The sequence below is a fragment of the Carassius carassius genome, chromosome 28 (assembly GCF_963082965.1).
Source record: "Carassius carassius chromosome 28, fCarCar2.1, whole genome shotgun sequence".
Lineage (NCBI taxonomy): Eukaryota > Metazoa > Chordata > Actinopteri > Cypriniformes > Cyprinidae > Carassius > Carassius carassius.
Window position 1 is genome coordinate 1,149,578 of NC_081782.1, and position 22,721 is coordinate 1,172,298.

The 22,721-nt window shown below is 38.9% G+C and overlaps 1 protein-coding gene across 2 annotated transcripts in view; it reads right to left on the reverse strand.

Annotated features, from left to right (window-relative positions):
• Positions 1-2,870: 2,870 nt before the first annotated feature.
• The window catches only part of LOC132107660 (solute carrier family 12 member 9-like), a 52,760-nt gene continuing 32,909 nt past the window's right edge, over positions 2,871-22,721 (reverse strand). For both annotated transcript variants that reach the window (XM_059513775.1, XM_059513776.1), the window contains 5 exons: positions 19,483-19,607; positions 11,279-11,471; positions 6,026-6,200; positions 5,313-5,459; positions 2,871-4,347 (listed from right to left, as the gene is read on the reverse strand). In XM_059513775.1, coding sequence (XP_059369758.1) covers positions 3,440-4,347; positions 5,313-5,459; positions 6,026-6,200; positions 11,279-11,471; positions 19,483-19,607 — 1,548 coding nt within the window. In that variant the 3' untranslated portion in view covers positions 2,871-3,439. The remainder of the gene's footprint in view (positions 4,348-5,312; positions 5,460-6,025; positions 6,201-11,278; positions 11,472-19,482; positions 19,608-22,721) is intronic.

The following is a 22,721-nucleotide window of genomic DNA, read 5'->3' on the forward strand; positions in this document are numbered from 1 at the left end:
GGGCTGGTTAAGAGTTTAGGAGCCTGATGGCCTGGGGGAAGAAACTCCTCCTGAGTCTCTCGGTTTTTGCCATCAGGCAACGGTAGCGCTTACCAGATGGCAGCAAAGTGAAAATATGGTTACTAGGGTGGATGGAGTCCTTGATGATTTTAGTAGCTCTACTTCTGCAGCGTTTGAGGTAGATGTCCTGCAGAGAGGGGAGAGCAGACCCTGAAATGCGCTCAGCTAAGCGCACAACTCTCTGCAGTGCTTTGCAGTCATGACTGGAGCTGTTCCCATACCACACTGAGATGCACTGAGTCAATACACTTTCTATAGCCCCAGAATAGAAAGTTTTCAGGATTGCTGGTGAGACCCTGAATTTCCTCAGCTGTCGCAGATGGTACAGTCTTTTCCTGGCTTTATTAACCTGTGTTTGAATGTGAGTAGTCCAAGTCAGGTCCTCCGAGATGTTTACACCAAGGTACTTGAAGCTGCTCACCCTCTCCACAGGGGTCCCGCTGATCATAAGAGGAGTATTTAAGAGGAGTATTTAGTATTTATAATTCAACTCAAATTGTGAAACTCATGTATTAAATAAATTCAATGCACACAGACAGAAGTAGTTTAAGTCTTTGGTTCTTTTAATTGTGATGATTTTGGCTCACATTTAACAAAAACCCACCAAATCTCAACAAATTAGAATACTTCATAAGACCAACAATTAAAAAAAACATTTTCAGTGAATTGTTGGCCTTCTGGAAAGTATGTTCATTTACTGTAGATGTACTCAATAATTGGTAGGAGCTCATTTTTCTTTAATTACTGCCTCAGTTCGGCGTGGCGTGGAGGTGATCAGTTTGTGGCACTGCTGAGGTGGTCTGAAGCCCAGGTTTCTTTGACAGTGGCCTTCAGCTCATCTGCATTGTTTGTCTCTTGTTTCTCATCTTCCTCTTGACAATAACCCACAGATTCTCTCTGGGGTTCAGGTCTGGTGACCAACACCACGATCATTTAACCAACATTTGGTGCTTCTGGCAGTGTGGGTAGGAGCCAAATCCTGCTGGAAGATGAAATCAGCGTCTTTAAAAAGCTGGTCAGCAGAAGGAAGCATGAAGTGCTCCAAGATTTCTTGGTAAACGGTTGCAGTGAATGGACCAACACCAGCAGATGACATTGCCCCAAATCATCACAGACTGTGGAAACTTAACACTGGACTTCAAGCAACTTGAGCTACGAGCTTCTCCACACTTCCTCCAGACTCTAGGACCTTGGTTTCCAAATGAAATACAAAACTTGCTCTCATCTGAAAAGAGGACTTTGGAGCACTGGGCAACAGTCCAGTTCTTCTTCTCCTTAGCCCAGGTTAGTTGTGGGGAAATCGTGGCCTAGTGGTTAGAGAGTTTGACTCCTAATCCTAATCCTAATCTATCTATCTATCTGTATCACACAGTGGCCTCAAAAACTATTTGGACACTTAATAGTCAGTAAAATGTCAGTGTATTTGATTGAAAATATCAGCTCTAGTGCGGTTTCCTTTAAGGACAGAACAGCAGCTCATCTCGAGTGTGTTTGTGTGTTTGATAATGAACTCCTGTGAGGCACTCAACACGTATGTGTGTGTGTGTGTGTTTGTGCTCGCAGCAAATAGCATCACAGAACTATGAAGGGTCCCCTGGCACCCGCAGCGCTATGACAACCGCTTCCATCGCCATGGCAATAAAGATGCCCTGACCCGACAGGCCGTTGCTGCAGGAGTGGATGTGATGTCAGTGCATTCCATCATTTCAGTTCATGGATGCCGTCCAAATAAGCACTCGACCTCATTAGCTCAGGTAAGAGTCCTTCAGCTAACAGGTTTATCTCCTCAACCCCCCTCACCCCATTCTCACGCTCATTCCTGCCGTTTTATACTTCAGTCGAATGTCTCACATTCAGATGTCTCCAATAAACAAGCCTGAGCCAGAAGCATTTACATCAGGTAAAACTAAAACTAAAAAAACAAACTACCTGAAATTAAATAAACTTAATCTGAAATAAATTAAAATATAAAAAAGTAAAACAATTTATGTTAGATAGTAGCCAAGACACCAATTATACATTTTCATTCCATATTTTTAGTTTAAATAAAGAACCAAAATAACTACAACTAAAATAAAACTAATAAAAACTAGAAAGACATTTAAAGCAAAAAATATTATGACAAAAGCACATACTGTAAAACTAAACTAAACTAAAATAAAATAATTCTGAAGTTGTTTTAGAATTATCATGACAATTAATTTTTTTATAAACAAGCAATTTTCACCTTATATTCTCCTTACTATAATTTTGAAGAAAGTGAAATATTCATACGTAATTGGCATTTGTTATACTTTAAATTTGTGATATGGATAAAGAAAAAAAATTATTGTAACATATTTTACAGCATCTTCAATACAAAATATTTTATTACAGCAATGAGAATCAAAAATGTGAATAGCGAAAAATAGTAATATCTCATCAGATGCATTAAAAAAATTAATAATAATTGTAAGAATTTACACAAATAATAAACCGTATCAGTAATGTGTACAAAAAAATAATAATATTGCAATTAATATTTGCTAAATTAATAGAACTACATTCAATCCAACTAAACAAAAATAAACAACAGTCAGTAAGCAAACATTATTTTTATTAAATTATTAAACAATTAAATTTTTTGATGTGCTTACATTTCGCAGTGCTTAATGTGGTTGCATATTAAAAATAATACAAACACAGAATGGAGTGTGATTTCGTACACGCGCTTGGAGGTATACTGTCGTACTGTTTATTAGTCGTGTGTGTGTGTTTTTGTTCAGTTTTGTAACAAAAAAGGCACATGTGGCGCACACACACACACACACACACACACAGACACACACACACACACACACACACACACACACACACACACACACACACACACACACACACAGACACACACACACACACACACACACACACACACACACACAACGCACTTTGGTTTGGTGTGAATAAAACTGTAAAACTCAGTGTTACTGCTGAAAGCATGAGATCCATTTTGGCCGTAAAATACAAACAAAAAAACATTATTATTATTGCATCAAGTAAACAAACACACTCACAAATCTTTGTTCTTTTGCTGTGAAAATTCAAAATACTTCTGGAGTGGCTAAAAACATTGTAAAACATTACAATCAGGAAAAATATCCAGTTGCCGAGTGGCAACATTCTGGAATTCCAGGAAATCAGCTTGTTACATTGTTACAATCAGAGAAAAGAAAAGGGCGAGGAGAGACGGAAGAACCGGAATGGAATGAGTGGAACGACAGAATGTTTTCTCCTGATCCATAACATCTTCTGTAACTCTTCTCTCTCTTCTGAAGTGCTCAGAAAAAGTGAAAAACAATAAATCGAAGTTTTTTTTTTACGTACAAATGAGGAGGAAAGGTCAAAGGTCAGTGGTGATGACCGGCGTGACCCCGTGGATCAGGAGGGTCGGACCCAGGTTACGCGTGAGCAGCTCTAGCTGATGCAGGTAGTCATGGTAACGGCTGGTGTCGGCGGGGGGGCGGGGCAAATACAGGAAGCGGACAGTGGGGGGGCAGAGCGTCTGGTCCAGGATGAGCTTGTTAACCGCTTGTAAATATTTATCCGACACTCGCGAGGTGTTGCTAGGGAAACTGTTCGCGAACACTTTATCGGCTTCGACCCCGCCCTCTTCGCTTTCCATCTCTTCGATTTCTTCCGCTCCCATCTGGCGCTGCCAATGAAGCGCGACTTGCGCATCCCAGGGAACTGTGTTGATTTCCGCCTTCATTCGCAGTTCTTTCAAAAGATTTTTGAGTTTCTGTTCCGTGCCTTTAAGGCTCCTCCCCTCCTCTACGCATAAAAATAGGCGGAGCTTAGCTTTCTGCCACGCCCTTGTCATGTTCAAAATACACGCGAGCTGAAGCAAAAACAGCGAGCATGTGTCAACATACGCAGCACTGTCCGGACGCAAGAGATTCACTGGCCACACATCGACGAATACGGGCCCTTGGAGCGCACGCGTACGATCGAACGGACCGAAATATCGCGCTAAAGCTACGTTCTTCAGCATCTTCACTGCATCTGCGATGACGCACACATACTCCTGAGGCCCCATAGACTTCCCACCCCAGACTCCGCCCCTGCCCACAGACACGCCCCCTCGCACTGGCGGGAAATGGAAGGCAGAGTTGTTTTGGTCTTCAGGGTCGTCTGTTTGAGACGAGTTTTCGGAGAATTTGCACATTGATAAAGAGGAGTCCTGAAGCTGGTCCTGAGGCAGGATATCATCATAGAAACCCAAAACCAGAGTGTTGGGTCGCATACCGCCTGTGAACATAAATAAATATAAGTACATTTAAAATATAGAAGTGTATATACATAAAAAATTTAATAAAATAAAATTAATATAAAAAATGTTATGCTTTAAAATAAATATAACAAATAAATATAAATGAATATCATGTAAATAAAATATATAAAAATAAATAATGTTAAATAAATATGCAAATTAAAATAAAACTAATAAATTGAAATAGATAAAATTAAATAAATATACTTTTATTTATTTTAAACAAATATAAAGAAGTAAATGAATACTATATATACATATAAATATATACAAATTAGTAAAAATAGATATTCATAACAAAATACAATTTAAATACAAAGTAAATGTAATCAAACATACAATATATATAATATATACAATAAAAATAATAAAAACAGTAAATAAACTAATAAACAAACAAATAAGTATAAAAAACTAATAAAATAATGTATAATAATTAAAATATAAATTCCAGATATATTCTCTAAAAACAAGTCTTGTTATATTATAACATTTTATAAAGTAAAACATCTAAAAATATTTTAACTGAACAACAAGGTAAATTAAGAAAATTACATTTAATTATTATTAATATTTTATTTTTTACATTTTGCATTATATATATATTTTTTTGGATAAAATAAAACTTGATTAATTCAAAAATAAAAATTTTTGATAAAATAAAACTTTTGATTAATTCCAAAAAGGTTTGCATTATATATTTTTATTTTTAAATAAAAAAATAATTGTGATTAATTCACTGAATAAAGTAAAAAATAAAATTGCATGAAATTTTTTATTATTACATTTTATTACTAACAGGATTATCATATGGGTAATAATAGAAAAACAATTTTTACAAGAATTCCCGCAAAATAACCACAATATATGCTGTAACCGTGATGACTTGATGGTAAAATGCATGGTTTTGGGGATGGTGCATGTGAATTGAGGTTTGACTCACCGAGTCCCGATATAAACAGCAGGTGTTGAACTCCATGTCTGACAGAGTCGGCCAGCGTGAGATTAACAAACGCTTTAATATTCAAATGATCCACCAGAGACAACCAGGAGTCATACTGAGACTGCAGCGGATCTGACGGGAGAATGTCTGCAGAGAGAAACAGACACAGACAGAGAGAGAGAGTACAGATTAATAGAGGGAGACTTTCAGCTTGATATTCATGTAACACATGCAACGCCTGCTGTCAAGTACCACAGATCATCATTCGGCCGGCGTACTGCTCAAATATACTGAAATTTACTGAAGATTTCACTGTGTTAATCAACAGGAGGCCAGGCTGAAAACTACCCCAAATATTCCTTCAACTTCAATAAATTAATGAGACACAAAAATAAAATATATAAATATAAATATATAATATAAATATTAATAAACAACATAAACATTGCAAATATATAAATTAAACAAACAAAAAATCTATAAAATGCATAAAAATAAATTAAAAGAAACAATAAATACAAAAGAAATCAAACAAGCATGAATAAAAATGTAAATTGAAATAAATAAAAAATAAACCTACGTACATAAAAAAAATACATACAAATAAAAAATAAATCATAATTGATGTAAATATAAAACAAATTAATAAAATCTAAATAAAATAATAAATAAATAAATAAATAAAATAAATGTATGATAAGAGTGTGTTTTACCGAGGTCTCCGAGCTGCACGTGTCCCAGCACATAGAGGCCACTCTTCTTGATGTCGTTGATGAACGTGATCAATCCCACGCTGCACCTGGGGTTGGACACCATCAGCAGCACCTGTGGCCTCCAGAACTTGACGTGATCCTTACGAACATCCAGCATCAGCAGGTATTTACGCACCTGAAGCACAAACACACACACAAGAGTCGGTCAAAGAACTTCAGGATGTCTCGGCTGCTTACCAACTCAAAATATTAATTAAAAAACTATAATATGAAATTATTAAATAACAAAACCATTTAAAACAAAGTGTGAAAAGCACACAAAAAAATTACAATAATAATAATAATAATATTATTATTATATATATATATATATATATATATATATATATATATATATATATATACATACATACATACATACATACATACATACATACAGTCAAACCAGCGTTTCTTCAGACACCTTCAACAGTTCTCACATTAAATCAGTTTATTGGCCTAAGTTTAGAAAATGGTAATAAAATATCAGAATATCTCAGAGTTAAACTGTCAGAACAAATTCATCTTGATAATATCAGATAACTTTGTAATAAATTAATTTGAATAGTTGTCAGCTGTTAAATTTAAGAACACAATTAGATAAAACCATATTACTGTAGCTCAAGCAATTACCGAGCAATGCTTAATTTTTTTTCAGTCTGTGGTTTGAAAAGATCACATCAGCAATTAAAGAAAAATACTTAAGAAAGAGAAGCTCAGGTCAAAGTGTCTGACTCGTTTTTGCTCCTAGTTGTTTCCGGCAGCTCGCTGTTTTCAGGAGTGTGGTGTGTAATGTTCAGGAGTGTGGTGTGTAATGTTCAGGAGTGTGGTGTGTAATGTTCAGGAGTGTGGTGTGTAAAGTTCAGGAGTGTGGTGTGTGGTGTGTAATGTTCAGGAGTGTGGTGTGTAATGTTCAGGAGTGTGGTGTGTGGTGTGTAATGTTCAGGAGTGTGGTGTGTAATGTTCAGGAGTGTGGTGTGTAATGTTCAGGAGTGTGGTGTGTAATGTTCAGGAGGGTGGTGTGTAATGTTCAGGAGGGTGGTGTTCAAAGTTCAGGAGTTTGGTGTGTAATGTTCAGGAGTGTGGTGTGTAATGTTCAGGAGTGTGGTGTGTAATGTTCAGGAGTGTGTTGTGTAATGTTCAGGAGTGTGGTGTGTAATGTTCAGGAGGGTGGTGTGTAATGTTCAGGAGGGTGGTGTGTAATGTTCAGGAGGGTGGTGTGTAATGTTCAGGAGTGTGGTGTGTAATGTTCAGGAGGGTGGTGTGTAATGTTCAGGAGTGTGGTGTGTAATGTTCAGGAGGGTGGTGTGTGGTGTGTAAAGTTCAGGAGTGTGGTGTGTAATGTTCAGGAGTGTGGTGTGTAATGTTCAGGAGTGTGGTGTGTAATGTTCAGGAGGGTGGTGTGTAATGTTCAGGAGGGTGGTGTGTAATGTTCAGGAGTGTGGTGTGTAATGTTCAGGAGGGTGGTGTGTAATGTTCAGGAGTGTGGTGTGTAATGTTCAGGAGGGTGGTGTGTGGTGTGTAAAGTTCAGGAGTGTGGTGTGTAATGTTCAGGAGTGTGGTGTGTAATGTTCAGGAGGGTGGTGTGTGGTGTGTAAAGTTCAGGAGTGTGGTGTGTAAAGTTCAGGAGTGTGGTGTGTAATGTTCAGGAGTGTGGTGTGTAATGTTCAGGAGTGTGGTGTGTAATGTTCAGGAGGGTGGTGTGTAATGTTCAGGAGGGTGGTGTTCAAAGTTCAGGAGTTTGGTGTGTAATGTTCAGGAGTGTGGTGTGTAATGTTCAGGAGTGTGGTGTGTAATGTTCAGGAGTGTGGTGTGTAATGTTCAGGAGGGTGGTGTGTAATGTTCAGGAGTGTGGTGTGTAATGTTCAGGAGGGTGGTGTGTAATGTTCAGGAGGGTGGTGTGTAATGTTCAGGAGTGTGGTGTGTAATGTTCAGGAGGGTGGTGTGTAATGTTCAGGAGGGTGGTGTTCAAAGTTCAGGAGTTTGGTGTGTAATGTTCAGAAGTGTGGTGTGTAATGTTCAGGAGGGTGGTGTTCAAAGTTCAGGAGTGTGGTGTGTAATGTTCAGGAGGGTGGTGTGTAATGTTCAGGAGTGTGGTGTGTAATGTTCAGGAGGGTGGTGTGTGGTGTGTAAAGTTCAGGAGTGTGGTGTGTAAAGTTCAGGAGTGTGGTGTGTAATGTTCAGGAGTGTGGTGTGTAATGTTCAGGAGTGTGGTGTGTAATGTTCAGGAGGGTGGTGTGTAATGTTCAGGAGGGTGGTGTTCAAAGTTCAGGAGTTTGGTGTGTAATGTTCAGGAGTGTGGTGTGTAATGTTCAGGAGTGTGGTGTGTAATGTTCAGGAGTGTGGTGTGTAATGTTCAGGAGGGTGGTGTGTAATGTTCAGGAGTGTGGTGTGTAATGTTCAGGAGGGTGGTGTGTAATGTTCAGGAGGGTGGTGTGTAATGTTCAGGAGTGTGGTGTGTAATGTTCAGGAGGGTGGTGTGTAATGTTCAGGAGGGTGGTGTTCAAAGTTCAGGAGTTTGGTGTGTAATGTTCAGGAGTGTGGTGTGTAATGTTCAGGAGTGTGGTGTGTAATGTTCAGGAGTGTGTTGTGTAATGTTCAGGAGTGTGGTGTGTAATGTTCAGGAGTGTGGTGTGTAATGTTCAAGAGTGTGGTGTGTAATGTTCAGGAGGGTGGTGTGTAATGTTCAGGAGTGTGGTGTGTAATGTTCAGGAGGGTGGTGTGTAATGTTCAGGAGTGTGGTGTGTAATGTTCAGGAGGGTGGTGTGTGGTGTGTAAAGTTCAGGAGTGTGGTGTGTAATGTTCAGGAGTGTGGTGTGTAATGTTCAGGAGTGTGGTGTGTAATGTTCAGGAGGGTGGTGTGTAATGTTCAGGAGGGTGGTGTGTAATGTTCAGGAGTGTGGTGTGTAATGTTCAGGAGGGTGGTGTGTAATGTTCAGGAGTGTGGTGTGTAATGTTCAGGAGGGTGGTGTGTGGTGTGTAAAGTTCAGGAGTGTGGTGTGTAATGTTCAGGAGTGTGGTGTGTAATGTTCAGGAGGGTGGTGTGTGGTGTGTAAAGTTCAGGAGTGTGGTGTGTAAAGTTCAGGAGTGTGGTGTGTAATGTTCAGGAGTGTGGTGTGTAATGTTCAGGAGTGTGGTGTGTAATGTTCAGGAGGGTGGTGTGTAATGTTCAGGAGGGTGGTGTTCAAAGTTCAGGAGTTTGGTGTGTAATGTTCAGGAGTGTGGTGTGTAATGTTCAGGAGTGTGGTGTGTAATGTTCAGGAGTGTGGTGTGTAATGTTCAGGAGGGTGGTGTGTAATGTTCAGGAGTGTGGTGTGTAATGTTCAGGAGGGTGGTGTGTAATGTTCAGGAGGGTGGTGTGTAATGTTCAGGAGTGTGGTGTGTAATGTTCAGGAGGGTGGTGTGTAATGTTCAGGAGGGTGGTGTTCAAAGTTCAGGAGTTTGGTGTGTAATGTTCAGAAGTGTGGTGTGTAATGTTCAGGAGGGTGGTGTGTAATGTTCAGGAGGGTGGTGTGTAATGTTCAGGAGTGTGGTGTGTAATGTTCAGGAGGGTGGTGTGTAATGTTCAGGAGGGTGGTGTTCAAAGTTCAGGAGTTTGGTGTGTAATGTTCAGGAGTGTGGTGTGTAATGTTCAGGAGTGTGGTGTGTAATGTTCAGGAGGGTGGTGTTCAAAGTTCAGGAGTTTGGTGTGTAATGTTCAGAAGTGTGGTGTGTAATGTTCAGGAGGGTGGTGTGTGGTGTGTAAAGTTCAGGAGGGTGGTGTGTAATGTTCAGGAGTGTGGTGTGTAATGTTCAGGAGGGTGGTGTGTAAAGTTCAGGAGTTTGGTGTGTAATGTTCAGGACTGTGGTGTGTAATGTTCAGGAGTGTGGTGTGTAATGTTCAGGAGTGTGGTGTGTAATGTTCAGGAGTGTGGTGTGTAAAGTTCAGGAGGGTGGTGTGTAAAGTTCAGGAGTTTGGTGTGTAATGTTCAGGAGTGTGTTGTGTAATGTTCAAGAGTGTGGTGTGTAATGTTCAGGAGTGTGGTGTGTAATGTTCAGGAGTGTGGTGTGTAATGTTCAGGAGTGTGGTGTGTAATGTTCAAGAGTGTGGTGTGTAATGTTCAGGAGTGTGGTGTGTAATGTTCAGGAGTGTGGTGTGTAATGTTCAGGAGGGTGGTGTGTAATGTTCAGGAGTGTGGTGTGTAAAGTTCAGGAGGGTGGTGTGTATTGTTCAGGACTGTGGTGTGTAAAGTTCAGGAGTGTGGTGTGTAATGTTCAGGAGTGTGGTGTGTAAAGTTCAGGAGTGTGGTGTGTAAAGTTCAGGAGTGTGGTGTGTGGTGTGTAAAGTTCAGGAGGTTGGTGTGTAAAGTTCAGGAGTGTGGTGTGTAATGTTCAGGAGTGTGGTGTGTAAAGTTCAGGAGTGTGGTGTGTGGTGTGTAAAGTTCAGGAGTGTGGTGTGTAAAGTTCAGGAGTGTGGTGTGTAATGTTCAGGAGTGTGGTGTGTAAAGTTCAGGAGTGTGGTGTGTAATGTTCAGGAGTGTGGTGTGTAATGTTCAGGAGTGTGGTGTGTGGTGTGTAAAGTTCAGGAGTGTGGTGTGTAAAGTTCAGGAGTGTGGTGTGTAATGTTCAGGAGTGTGGTGTGTGGTGTGTAAAGTTCAGGAGTGTGGTGTGTAAAGTTCAGGAGTGTGGTGTGTAATGTTCAGGAGTGTGGTGTGTAATGTTCAGGAGTGTGGTGTGTAATGTTCAGGAGTGTGGTGTGTGGTGTGTAAAGTTCAGGAGTGTGGTGTGTGGTGTGTAAAGTTCAGGAGTGTGGTGTGTAATGTTCAGGAGTGTGGTGTGTGGTGTGTAATGTTCAGGAGTGTGGTGTGTGGTGTGTAAAGTTCAGGAGTGTGGTGTGTAATGTTCAGGAGTGTGGTGTGTAATGTTCAGGAGTGTGGTGTGTAATGTTCAGGAGTGTGTTGTGTAATGTTCAGGAGTGTGGTGTGTAATGTTCAGGAGTGTGGTGTGTAATGTTCAGGAGTGTGGTGTGTAATGTTCAGGAGTGTGGTGTGTAATGTTCAGGAGTGTGGTGTGTAATGTTCAGGAGTGTGGTGTGTAATGTTCAGGAGTGTGGTGTGTAATGTTCAGGAGTGTGGTGTGTAATGTTCAGGAGTGTGGTGTGTAATGTTCAGGAGTGTGGTGTGTAATGTTCAGGAGTGTGGTGTGTAATATTCAGGAGCGATTCAGGAGCTGCACCTGGTGGAAGATGAGCGCCTGGCTGATGAAGCCCCAGCTGCTGACGGGACTCAGGTAGTGGATCAGCAGCAGCAGCAGCAGCATGAAGGCAATGCTCGCCGAGGCGTAGATGGCATTGATCAGGAACATCATCACAGCGCAGCCCATGATCCCCAGAACACACGTGTGCCACGTGAAATATCTGAACGTGGGCCTGCGGAGACACATCAGAACCTGAGCTGCTAGTCCGCTGTACTTCTGGAGCATTTTCACATCCAGACATTACGCTACACAATGTTTTTAAATCAATACATTTACATATTTAAGATGGACAACTATGCAAATTAAGTAAAAAAAAATACATAAAATTATTAAAATATTACTTTATTTTGTATTGTATTTTTTATGTTTTTAAAGAAAATATACAACTAATATTACATGACATTTATATTGTTATATTAATAACACACACACACACACACACACACACACACACATATATATATAAGACTATCAGTTAAAGGACTTACAAGACTGTAGGATGGATAAAAAAAAGTTTTAAAATGTTATTATGCACTCTATGTGATATTTATTTATGATAAACTTCATTTGAATGCTGACGATCGCATGTACAGCCCGGTAGCCAAAGCATATGGTTAATATAATAATTACTTAATTCAACATAAAATATGAATGAATCCATCTCTGATAATCCTTAAGTTGCTATGGTCACGCAGGTTTGTTTACGCATTAAACTCATGGCCACCAGAAAAACTTGTCGTTCCCTCATCATAAGAAGTCGTGGCCACGAGAAATGGATGTCGTTCCCTCAACATAGCATCTCGAGATGACGTTACCTCGACAAAACGATCTCATCTCGAGGCCACGACATAATATGACGTTCCAACGAGCAGTGTTGGTCATTTTACTTGAAAAAAGTAATTAGTTACAGTTACAAATTACTTCTCCCAAAATGTAATTGAGTTAGTAACTCAGTTACCACATTGTAAAAGTAATTAGTTACTCAGCAAAGTAACTGTGGCATTATTTTTTATGTTCTATAATGCTATTACGTCCTATAACATCTTTAATATATAAGATGTTTATATTAACTGATTGAAGAATAAAAACACTAAGTATTTTAGATGTTGTATTTATTTGAACTCAATAGATTGCAGCCTGCCATATGATATGCATAGAAATAAAAACATAAAAAATACATATTGAAAATAAAATTCAAGTACAAAATTAAGACAAACAAATGTAAACTTGGGTAAAAAGAAACAAAGGCAAACCTGGCCATTAGTGCAAATCTCTGTAACAGTATATTAGGCCTAAAGTTACTGCACAATAAACAGAACACTATCCAACTCTTATGGTGCGTTTCAATGTTTCAAAGTCAATGCAAAGACGCGAATAGACAACCTCCGAAAATCATCAAAACACATTTTTAAATAAACCACATATTTGAGTTTAAAACAACTACATTCATAAGATTTGAGTTGCTTGAGGCAGACGTGGATAAAGTCTTTTTTCCTGGGCATAGCGCACGTTACAGAAACATTCTTGCCATAAATTCCCGGTACTTCCAGTTCGAGAACGCCATAATCGCTGACGCCGTCTTGTGACTAGTGGTTGTCGGAGTGCACACACACACTGCTGTACAACACTGAAATCACTGCCTGAGCGTCACAGATGTGCTAACCGCACTAATTAGCGGAACTGAACCATTATTGATGTATAATTTGTCCATTATATTCTAACGCAGCTGAAATTACTCGATGAATGCAGCTCTTCAAATCTCTCATGATGGATTCAAGCACGCAAAGGGACGACAAGAGCAAGAACCATCGAAACACTGATGTAAAGCAAACTTTCCTCCAGTTACAGCAGAAAACAGCCAGAACTACAACTGAAAATACACCTTACATCAATAAAGGCACACAAACTACAGGAATATTACAGGCTTTGTAAAAAAAAAATATATATATATATATATATATATATATATATATATACATATAACTGTGTGTGTGTGTGTGTGTGTGTACGTGTATGCAAATTTAATATCATATTATTATGACTATTTATTTATTTAATAAAATATATAAAAATATATATATAAACATACACTTTAAAATATCAAGTAACATTTAATAGATTTTGAATATTACATTTATATTATGATTATTCAATTATTTAATTATATTTATTATATTAAATAGCATTTCATAGATAGAAAATATGAATAAACATTTTACTCTATTTTATCATATTTTAGTAGCTTTTGCTCCCACGTCATTAAAGAGCTGCTAGTACTGATAAAAAAAATTAATGTTTGTATGTGTGTGTGTGTGTGTGTGTGTAATCACATCAGCGTTAAACACTCACAGAGAGATGGCAGAAACTCTAAAAGCATCTCCTGTCTCTGTCTTTCAGGTTTAAGCTTCATTAGCAGCTCAACTCGTTTAGAGAAGTCGCTCGAGGAGGAAACGGGTCACAGTTGGGTGGTGTGTGTGTGTGTAAATAACAATGAGTGTGTTTGTGAGAGAGTCATTATAACTGCAATTAGGACGTTATAATGTCTTTAATGGATTTCTTTATTCTGGAGGTCAGTGAGTGTGTGTGTGTGTGTGTGTGATGGCTCTTTGGAGGTCAGCGCTAAATGAAGCCGCGCATCCAAACAACGAAATCAATAACGATATACATAAAAGAGGACTATTTAATGATTTTCTTACTTTTGTTATCATTTGAAATATTTTTTTTATGACAATTAAACACATTTGGCTATCTCATTACTAAGTCTAAGTCTCATTACTTTAATGTACTTGTGTGTACTATTTCCATTTGTATATAATATGACCCAGACTAGGACATGACTTACATAGCTAATGAATGATGACGTCAATAGAATTAATGATTTAAAAGTGGAGGGATTGAACTGTTCAACACACTGAAGAAGGCCTTGAGCCGAAACGTTGACATTGGTGATCATTGCAAAATAAATGTTAAAAAGAAGATGATTTTTTTTTTGTGAGTGTGAATCATAGTCTCATGTGCTAAGTAATTTAATAGACTGGTGCAGCAAAATATAATATTAAGAGATGGAAGAGAGCGATGCAAATGTCTTTGTGTAATCAATTAGCATAAAACTGAAATGTCATTTCTGCACCATTAGAAGCTCCAAACAGAATAAAAATTACTATTTCCAAACAGGTTTCCCCGGAAATTAGCGATAACCCCGCCCCAAACGCACACCATAGGTTGAGCCGCAGAAAGAAATTAAGTGGTGAAATTAGGTGTTAAAAATAAATACTTCAATATTCATTTTAATATATTAGTATTAAGTATTAAAATTGTTCAAACTACATTTCAAAATCAAGTATAAAGTATGAATTTTAACACTTAATTTTAAGCATATTAAGTGCCTAAATTAAGTGTTAGAATAAATACACAAATTTAACACTTAATTTATAAATTTAATTTGAAGTATATTAAGTATTAAAATTAATTGTTAAAATATTCACTTAATACTTAAGTATTGATTTTAAAATTACATTTTAACACTTAATTTTAATAGTTAATATACTTAAAATTAAATTTTAAAATTTAAAGTTAAAATTAATACTTTTTTACATTTAATTTTAAGCATATTAAGTATTAAAATTAAGTGTTAAAATATTCACTTAATAATTAAGTATTGATTTTAAAATTACATTTTAACACTTCATTTTAATACGTAATATGCTTAAAATTAAGTATTAAAATATATACTTAATACTTAAGTAATACTTAATATTCAGGGAAATTTTCAAAAGGAATTGTGAATTATATTTTCAATTGTGTTTTCCATATGTGGATGCATAAATTGTGACAATCCAAATGCAATTGCAAATATTGCATTGCCGTTTGCATTTTTGCCTTCACAAATGCACAGTGATGGCCACATTTCAAATGAAAAAGCAAAGTCCAATCGCAACTGCATTTCCCATGTCTTACTAGTCATGAGCCTGTAATAATTAAATAGCAATATTAAAGGCCACATTTGCTTTTTCACTCTCTGAATCAAAACTCAAATGGAATCGAAATTCCTTAAGCATCTGAATTTCTGATGTCTACGCTGAAAGCTGTCAATCATTGTGAGGGGGCAGGACTACACTAGGGGGCGTGTTTGTATTAGGAGGTGACGTCTGTGCCGAATGCTTTGATCACTGGAGGTAATCGGCAAAGGCTCCGCTAAAGGCAGCTACTAATTAGTTCGTGCCTGTGTGAACTAATACACAACCTTCTTGGCACAATACACAATTCTGTCTTTTTTACCCCAAATGCAGCAATTACACCCTGCTAACAGTGGGAGGAACAACAGAATGCACGATAGGTCAATATTCGCTATTACCCAAACGCTTTTCACCCGTCTCAACATCTCACACTGCTTGCAAGTGAAGAAATTCAAATGTAAAAGGAATTGCGATTCCATTTGAGTTTTGGCACTAACTCTCTCTCTCTCTCACACACATATACTCACTCACACTCACACACACACACACACACACACACACACGTCTGTTTTCCACATCCAGAATCTCATTCCAGTTTTCCCCCTCAGTCTCTTTCACACTCCCCCTTTCATTTCCTCTTTTCTTTTCATTTATCTGCTGTCTGTTCCAGGCTGTTTCTTGTCTTTCTTCTCTTTCACTTCCATCTTTCTTTCTCCTCCTCCTCCTTCCTCCAGCGCCGCTCACAGCAGCAGCAGCAATTATGTTAAAAGCCAGCAGACCTGCTCTCATCCAAGTGATGTCACCCTGCTCATGTCAGCAAAAAGCAAACTTCACGCTGCCAAAATGACCGTGCAACACACTCACACACACACTCACTGACAGACACACACACACACACACACGCACGTCTGGTCAGCTATCCTTGTGGGGACTCTCCATAGGCGTAATGGTTTTTATACTGTTCAGACTGTATTTTCTATCCCCCTACACCAACACCAACCCCTCACAGGAAACTTTCTGCCTTTTTTTGATTTTCAAAAACCTCATTCTGTGTAATTTATTAGCTTGTTTACCCATGGGGACCTCAATTTAGGTCCCCACCGTGACACGAGTCCCCACGGGTCTGTGTGTATTCAGGTCTAAGTGCCACCAGAATAGAAAAACATACTCACACACAGACACACACACACAGACACAGACACACACACACACACACACAGACACACACACACACACAGGTGTAGAAACTCTGGCGTTTTAATCAGCATCTGATTAGAGGACAGTAGAATCAGTTGAAGGGGCCATTAATCAGTTTAATTGCTTTCCTTATTTCAATCAAACAATTAACAGCATGATGAGCAGCTCGTTTTCTAAAAGGAGCTATAATAAAACAGACCGTCAGCGTCACACATAAAACTCATTAAATTGACTAACTTTTCCAGGCGAATGCACTGCATCCATCAGACTACCTGTTTGAGAGCATGCAGTGAGTTTTAATGGGAAAGTGAAAATAAAATTAAAACACAAAGGTGTACAAATGTGCTCATCCACAAGCCTTCAAATATCAGGATGAGTTTGTTTCTTCATCAGGTTTGGTGAAATGTAGCATTGTATCAGTGTCTCATCAATGGATGCTCTGCAGTGAATGATGCAGTCCAAACCAAAACATGCTGTAACTCATTCAGTTTGAGTTTCTATTAATGCAATGAACTTGTAATATTCGAGTCGAAATAAACTGACTCATTTGATAAATTTTACAGTTTACAGTGTTAATATTATTTTTATACTATAAACCTCAAATGCATTTTATAACTTGAATTTAATGACATTAAAATTAAAAGCATTGAATCTTTTTTTTGTAACTTTTGAGTGAAATGTTTAGTAAATTTCAGTTAATATTTGAGTTAGTCTGCAAACTCAAGTCATTTTGAGTAAGCCCCCCCCCCAAAATCCAAAAAAAAATATATATGTGTGTGTGTGTGTGTGTGTGTGTGAAGTGAACTTTTTATTTGATTTATTTCTTTTCATTTCAATATTTCTAAATATTCAAACTTTGCTCAATCACTTTGTGTTACTTGAATTTAATACAATTAGAAAAATACTTATATCTTTTGCATATTAATCCTGTGTATAAATACATGAAAAACATTTAGTTGGGTTTACATAAAGTTTCTGTTAAGTGCAATCAACTTTCAAAAATATTTGAGTTACATTAATTCATTGTATTTAATAAATTCAGCTGTTTATTGTTTTTATTGCACTTGTTGCACAAAACTTACAACTGTTTTAGTCAGTTTGCTACTCAATTTCTTATTGAATGTGGACCAGACTTCATGCTGATTGTCAGCGGACTAAAACGGTTTCATAAAGAAGTTGTAAAACGGAGAAACAGCATCATATGACTCTCGTCTCTATTCTTCTCTCTTCATTTTGATCGATGAGCATCTGTCAGTTTGTTTTCTTTGGTTAACTCTCATTTTTCCTCCAAAGTTTCATCTCATTAATTCTAGACACACAAATCTCTTGGACTGAAAATCCTCTGCGTCTGCCAAAACCCAAACCACATCATCTGAAATCCAGCCCGACTCTGAAATGCTGGAGCCAAAGCTCAGCCTTCATGTTTCCATATCAGCACATGTTTGTGTTAAACACGGATTAGAAACACACCAGGATCATTTTAGTATCAAACAAACTGATATTCTTAGCAGATCTGGAAGTCTGGATCACGTCAAACTGGGAACAGATGAAATCCAGACACAAAAACCTTCAGAAAACCAGATTCAGTTTCTCAGGGTATTGCAGTGATGCTTCAGATCTGTATGAGGACTGTATTCAGATAATATCCTACATCTAAATGAGCACAAACAAGTTTGTCAGAGATGCTCCAAAAAAAAAAAAAAGTAAGTTTCATAATTTAAATTCATTAGACAGATTTTTTTTTTTACTAAAATTAAATGTATTTATTAAAACTGAATCCATAAAAATATGTAAAATGAAATAAAATGAAATTTAATTTAGTACAACTATATATATATATATATATATATATATTCATAAAATGTATATTCCATTTATGAAATGTATTTTATTTTATTTTTTAGATTTTTATTAAAACAATATAGATTTTATTTTTACATATACTTTGGTAAAAAAAAATTCATAGGACTTTAAAAAAGTATTTTTTGTTATTGGAAAACAAAAAAAATTATATTAAGAAATACAGAACCCAGAAATATTTAAACTAAAACTAAAACTAAACTAAACATAAAATAAAAAAATAAACATTTTTGTATAATATATATTATAAATGCATTATTTGTTGTTCTTTGTTTTTGTATTGTATACGTTTCATGCTTTCAATTAAATATACATGCTTTTTGATTAATACAATTTAATTTCACTATTAAAACAGAATTCAGAAAAATAAATAAGAAATATAACTGAATTTGGGCCCTACATTTTTTCTTTTTATATTTTACTCAATTGCACAGGTTTCATGATATTAATTAATAAGACAAGTTTTTGATTACTACAATTTAATCTAACCATTAAAGCACAATCCAGAAAATTTGAAAATAATGAATTTGGGGATAATAAAATGATCTTCATGGGGACATATACATATACATAGTCTGATCAGATTTTGGGAACCTATGAGGACAATTTTGCACTCAGACAAGAGTGAAGTAAACACACACACACACACACACACACACACACACACACAGAGAGAGAGAGTTACACACACTAAGCCAAACTGAAGCCACAAGAGGAAAACACAAAAGAAAACAAACTGTACACATGGCTCTCTTTTGCCTGATTTTTCTGTGACTGCAGGCAGCACAATTCACTTCCTCAGATCCACACACACACACACACACCACACACCACACACACAAACACACACACACACACACACAATGCTCTCCCACGTCGCTGATAAACTCTGGAGTGGTTCGGCTAAATTAACTATGCTAATCACGTCGTGTCTCTGGGGATGTGAACACTAAATGGCTTTTAATCTAACATGCCTCTGCAGACACAACAAACAAACAACTGATTCAAGCCCCGCCTCCAGCACACTCTCAGCCAATCAGCCGTGGAGAACAGCAGGCCTGTTTAACCTTGACCTCTGACCTTCATCAACATGGATGAAGACGCACAGAAAGCAGATAAGCAGATCGGGGTTCGGACTTGACGCTAATATTTGAGGAATATAACAGTCACCTGAAGTTGGGAGCGGAGGCCCACTCCAGAGCCAGACAGGCCAGATCCACAGCTGCGTACACCAGCAGGAAGAATATAGTGACGATACTCGCTATCGTGTTCAGCTTCCCCGAGAACAACACCAGCTGAGGAGAGGAAGAGAGGAAGAGAGGAGGAGGAGAAGAGGAGAAGAGAAGAGGAGAGAGGAAGAAGAGAGGAAGAGGAGAAGAGGAGAAGAGAGGAAGAGAGGAGGAGGAGAAGAGGAGAAGAGAAGAGGAGAGAGGAAGAGGAGAGGAAGAGGAGAAGAGAAGAGGAGAGGAAGAGGAGAAGAGGAGAAGAGGGGAAGAGGGGAAGAGGAGTAGATAAGAAGAGAGGAAGAGGAGAAGAGGAGAAGAGGAGAAGAGGAGTAAAGAAGAAGAGAAGAAGAGAGGAAGAGGAGAAGAGGAGAAGAGAGGAAGAGGAGAAGAGGGGAAGAGGAGTAGAGAGGAAGAGGAGAAGAGGAGAAGAGAAGAAGAGAGGAAGAGGAGAAGAGGAGAAGAGGGGAAGAGGTGAAGAGGAGTAGAGAGGAAGAGGAGAAGAGGAGTAGGGAAGAAGAGAGGAAGAGGAGAAGAGGAGAAGAGAAGAAGAGAGGAAGAGGAGAAGAAGAGAAGAGAGGAAGAAGAGAAGAAGAGAAGAGGAGAAGAGAGGAAGAGGAGAAGAGAGGAAGAGAGGAAGAGGAGTAGAGAAGGAGAGAGGAAGTGAAGAAGAAGAGAAGAAGAGAAGAGAGGAAGAGGAGTAGAGGAGAAGAGAAGAAGAGGGGAAGAGGAAAAGAAGAGAAGAGAGGAAGAGAGGAAGAGGAGAAGAAGAGAAGAGGAGAAGAGAGGAAGAGAGGAAGAGGAGTAGAGAAGAAGAGAGGAAGAGAAGAAGAAGAGAAGAAGAGAAGAGAGGAAGAGGAGTAGAGAAGAAGAGAGGAAGAGAAGAAGAGGAGAAGAGAGGAAGAGGAGAAGAGGGGAAGAGGAGTAGAGAGGAAGAGAGGAAGAGGAGAAGAGGAGAAGAGGGGAAGAGAGGAAGAGGAGAAGAGGTGAAGAGGAGTAGAGAGGAAGAGAGGAAGAGGAGAAGAGGAGAAGAGGGGAAGAGGAGTAGAGAGGAAGAGGAGAAGAGGAGAAGAGGGGAAGAGGAGTAGAGAAGAAGAGAGGAAGAGGAGAAGAGGAGTAGAGGAGTAGAGAAGAAGAGAGGAAGAGGAGAAGAGGAGAAGAGAAGAAGAGAGGAAGAAGAGAAGAAGAGAAGAGAGGAAGAGGAGAAGAAGAGAAGAGAAGAAGAGAGGAGAAGAGGAAGAGAGGAAGAGGAGTAGAGGAGAAGAGGAGAAGAGAAGAAGAGAGGAAGAGGAGAAGAGAGGAAGAGGAGAAGAGGAGAAGAGAAGAAGAGAGGAAGAGGAGAAGAGGGGAAGAGGTGAAGAGGAGTAGAGAGGAAGAGGAGAAGAGGAGTAGGGAAGAAGAGAGGAAGAGGAGAAGAGGAGAAGAGAAGAAGAGAGGAAGAGGAGAAGAAGAGAAGAGAGGAAGAGGAGAAGAAGAGAAGAGGAGAAGAGAGGAAGAGAGGAAGAGAGGAAGAGGAGTAGAGAAGGAGAGAGGAAGTGAAGAAGAAGAGAAGAAGAGAAGAGAGGAAGAGGAGTAGAGGAGAAGAGAAGAAGAGGGGAAGAGGAAAAGAAGAGAAGAGAGGAAGAGAGGAAGAGGAGAAGAAGAGAAGAGGAGAAGAGAGGAAGAGAGGAAGAGGAGTAGAGAAGAAGAGAGGAAGAGGAGTAGAGAAGAAGAGAGGAAGAGAAGAAGAAGAGAAGAAGAGAAGAAGAGAGGAAGAGGAGTAGAGAAGAAGAGAGGAAGAGAAGAAGAGGAGAAGAGGAGAAGAGGGGAAGAGGAGTAGAGAGGAAGAGAGGAAGAGGAGAAGAGGAGAAGAGGGGAAGAGAGGAAGAGGAGAAGAGGTGAAGAGGAGTAGAGCGGAAGAGAGGAAGAGGAGAAGAGGAGAAGAGGGGAAGAGGAGTAGAGAGGAAGAGGAGAAGAGGAGAAGAGGAGAAGAGGGGAAGAGGAGTAGAGAAGAAGAGAGGAAGAGGAGAAGAGGAGTAGAGGAGTAGAGAAGAAGAGAGGAAGAGGAGAAGAGGAGAAGAGAAGAAGAGAGGAAGAAGAGAAGAAGAGAAGAGAGGAAGAGAGGAAGAGGAGAAGAAGAGAAGAGGAGAAGAGAGGAGAAGAGGAAGAGAGGAAGAGGAGTAGAGGAGAAGAGGAGAAGAGAAGAAGAGAGGAAGAGGAGAAGAAGAGAAGAGAGGAAGAGGAGAAGAAGAGAAGAGGAGAAGAGAGGAAGAGGAGTAGAGAAGAAGAGAGGAAGAGAAGAAGAGAAGAAGAGAAGAGAGGAAGAGGAGTAGAGAAGAAGAGAGGAAGAGAAGAAGAGGAGAAGAGGAGAAGAGAGGAAGAGAAGAAGAGAGGAAGAGGAGTAGAGAAGAAGAGAGGAAGAGGAGAAGAGAAGAAGAAAAGAAGAGAGGAAGAGGAGAAGAGGAGAAGAGAGGAAGAGAAGAAGAGAGGAAGAGAAGAAGAGGAGAAGAGAGGAAGAGAGGAAGAGAAGAAGAGAGGAAGAGGAGTAGAGAAGAAGAGAGGAAGAGAAAAAGAGAGGAAGAGGAGAAGAGGAGAAGAGAGGAAGAGAAGAAGAGAGGAAGAGGAGTAGAGAAGAAGAGAGGAAGAGGAGAAGAGAGGAAGAGGAGTAGAGAAGAAGAGAGGAAGAGAAGAAGAGAGGAAGAGAGGAAGAGGAGTAGAGAAGAAGAGAGGAAGAGAAAAAGAGGAGAAGAGAGGAAGAGAAGAAGAGAGGAAGAGGAGAAGAGAGGAAGAGAAGAAGAGAGGAAGAGGAGAAGAGGAGAAGAGAGGAAGAGGAGTAGAGAAGAAGAGAGGAAGAGGAGAAGAGAAGAAGAGAAGAAGAGAGGAAGAGAAGAAGAGAGGAAGAGGAGTAGAGAAGAAGAAAGGAAGAGAAGAGGAGAAGAGAAGAAGAGAAGAAGAGGAGTAGAGAAGAAGAGAAGAAGAGGAGTAGAGAAGAAGAGGGGAAGAGAGGAAGAGAAGAAGAGAGGAAGAGAAGAAAAGATGAAGAGAAGAAGAGGAGAGGAGAAGAAGAGATGAAGAGAAGAGAAGAACAGAAGAAGAGGAGAAGAGGAGAAGAGAGGAAGAGAGGAAGAGAAGAAGAGGAGAAGAGGAGAAGAGAGGACAAGAGGAAGAGGAGTAGAGAAGAAGAGAAGAAGAGAGGAAGAGAAGAAA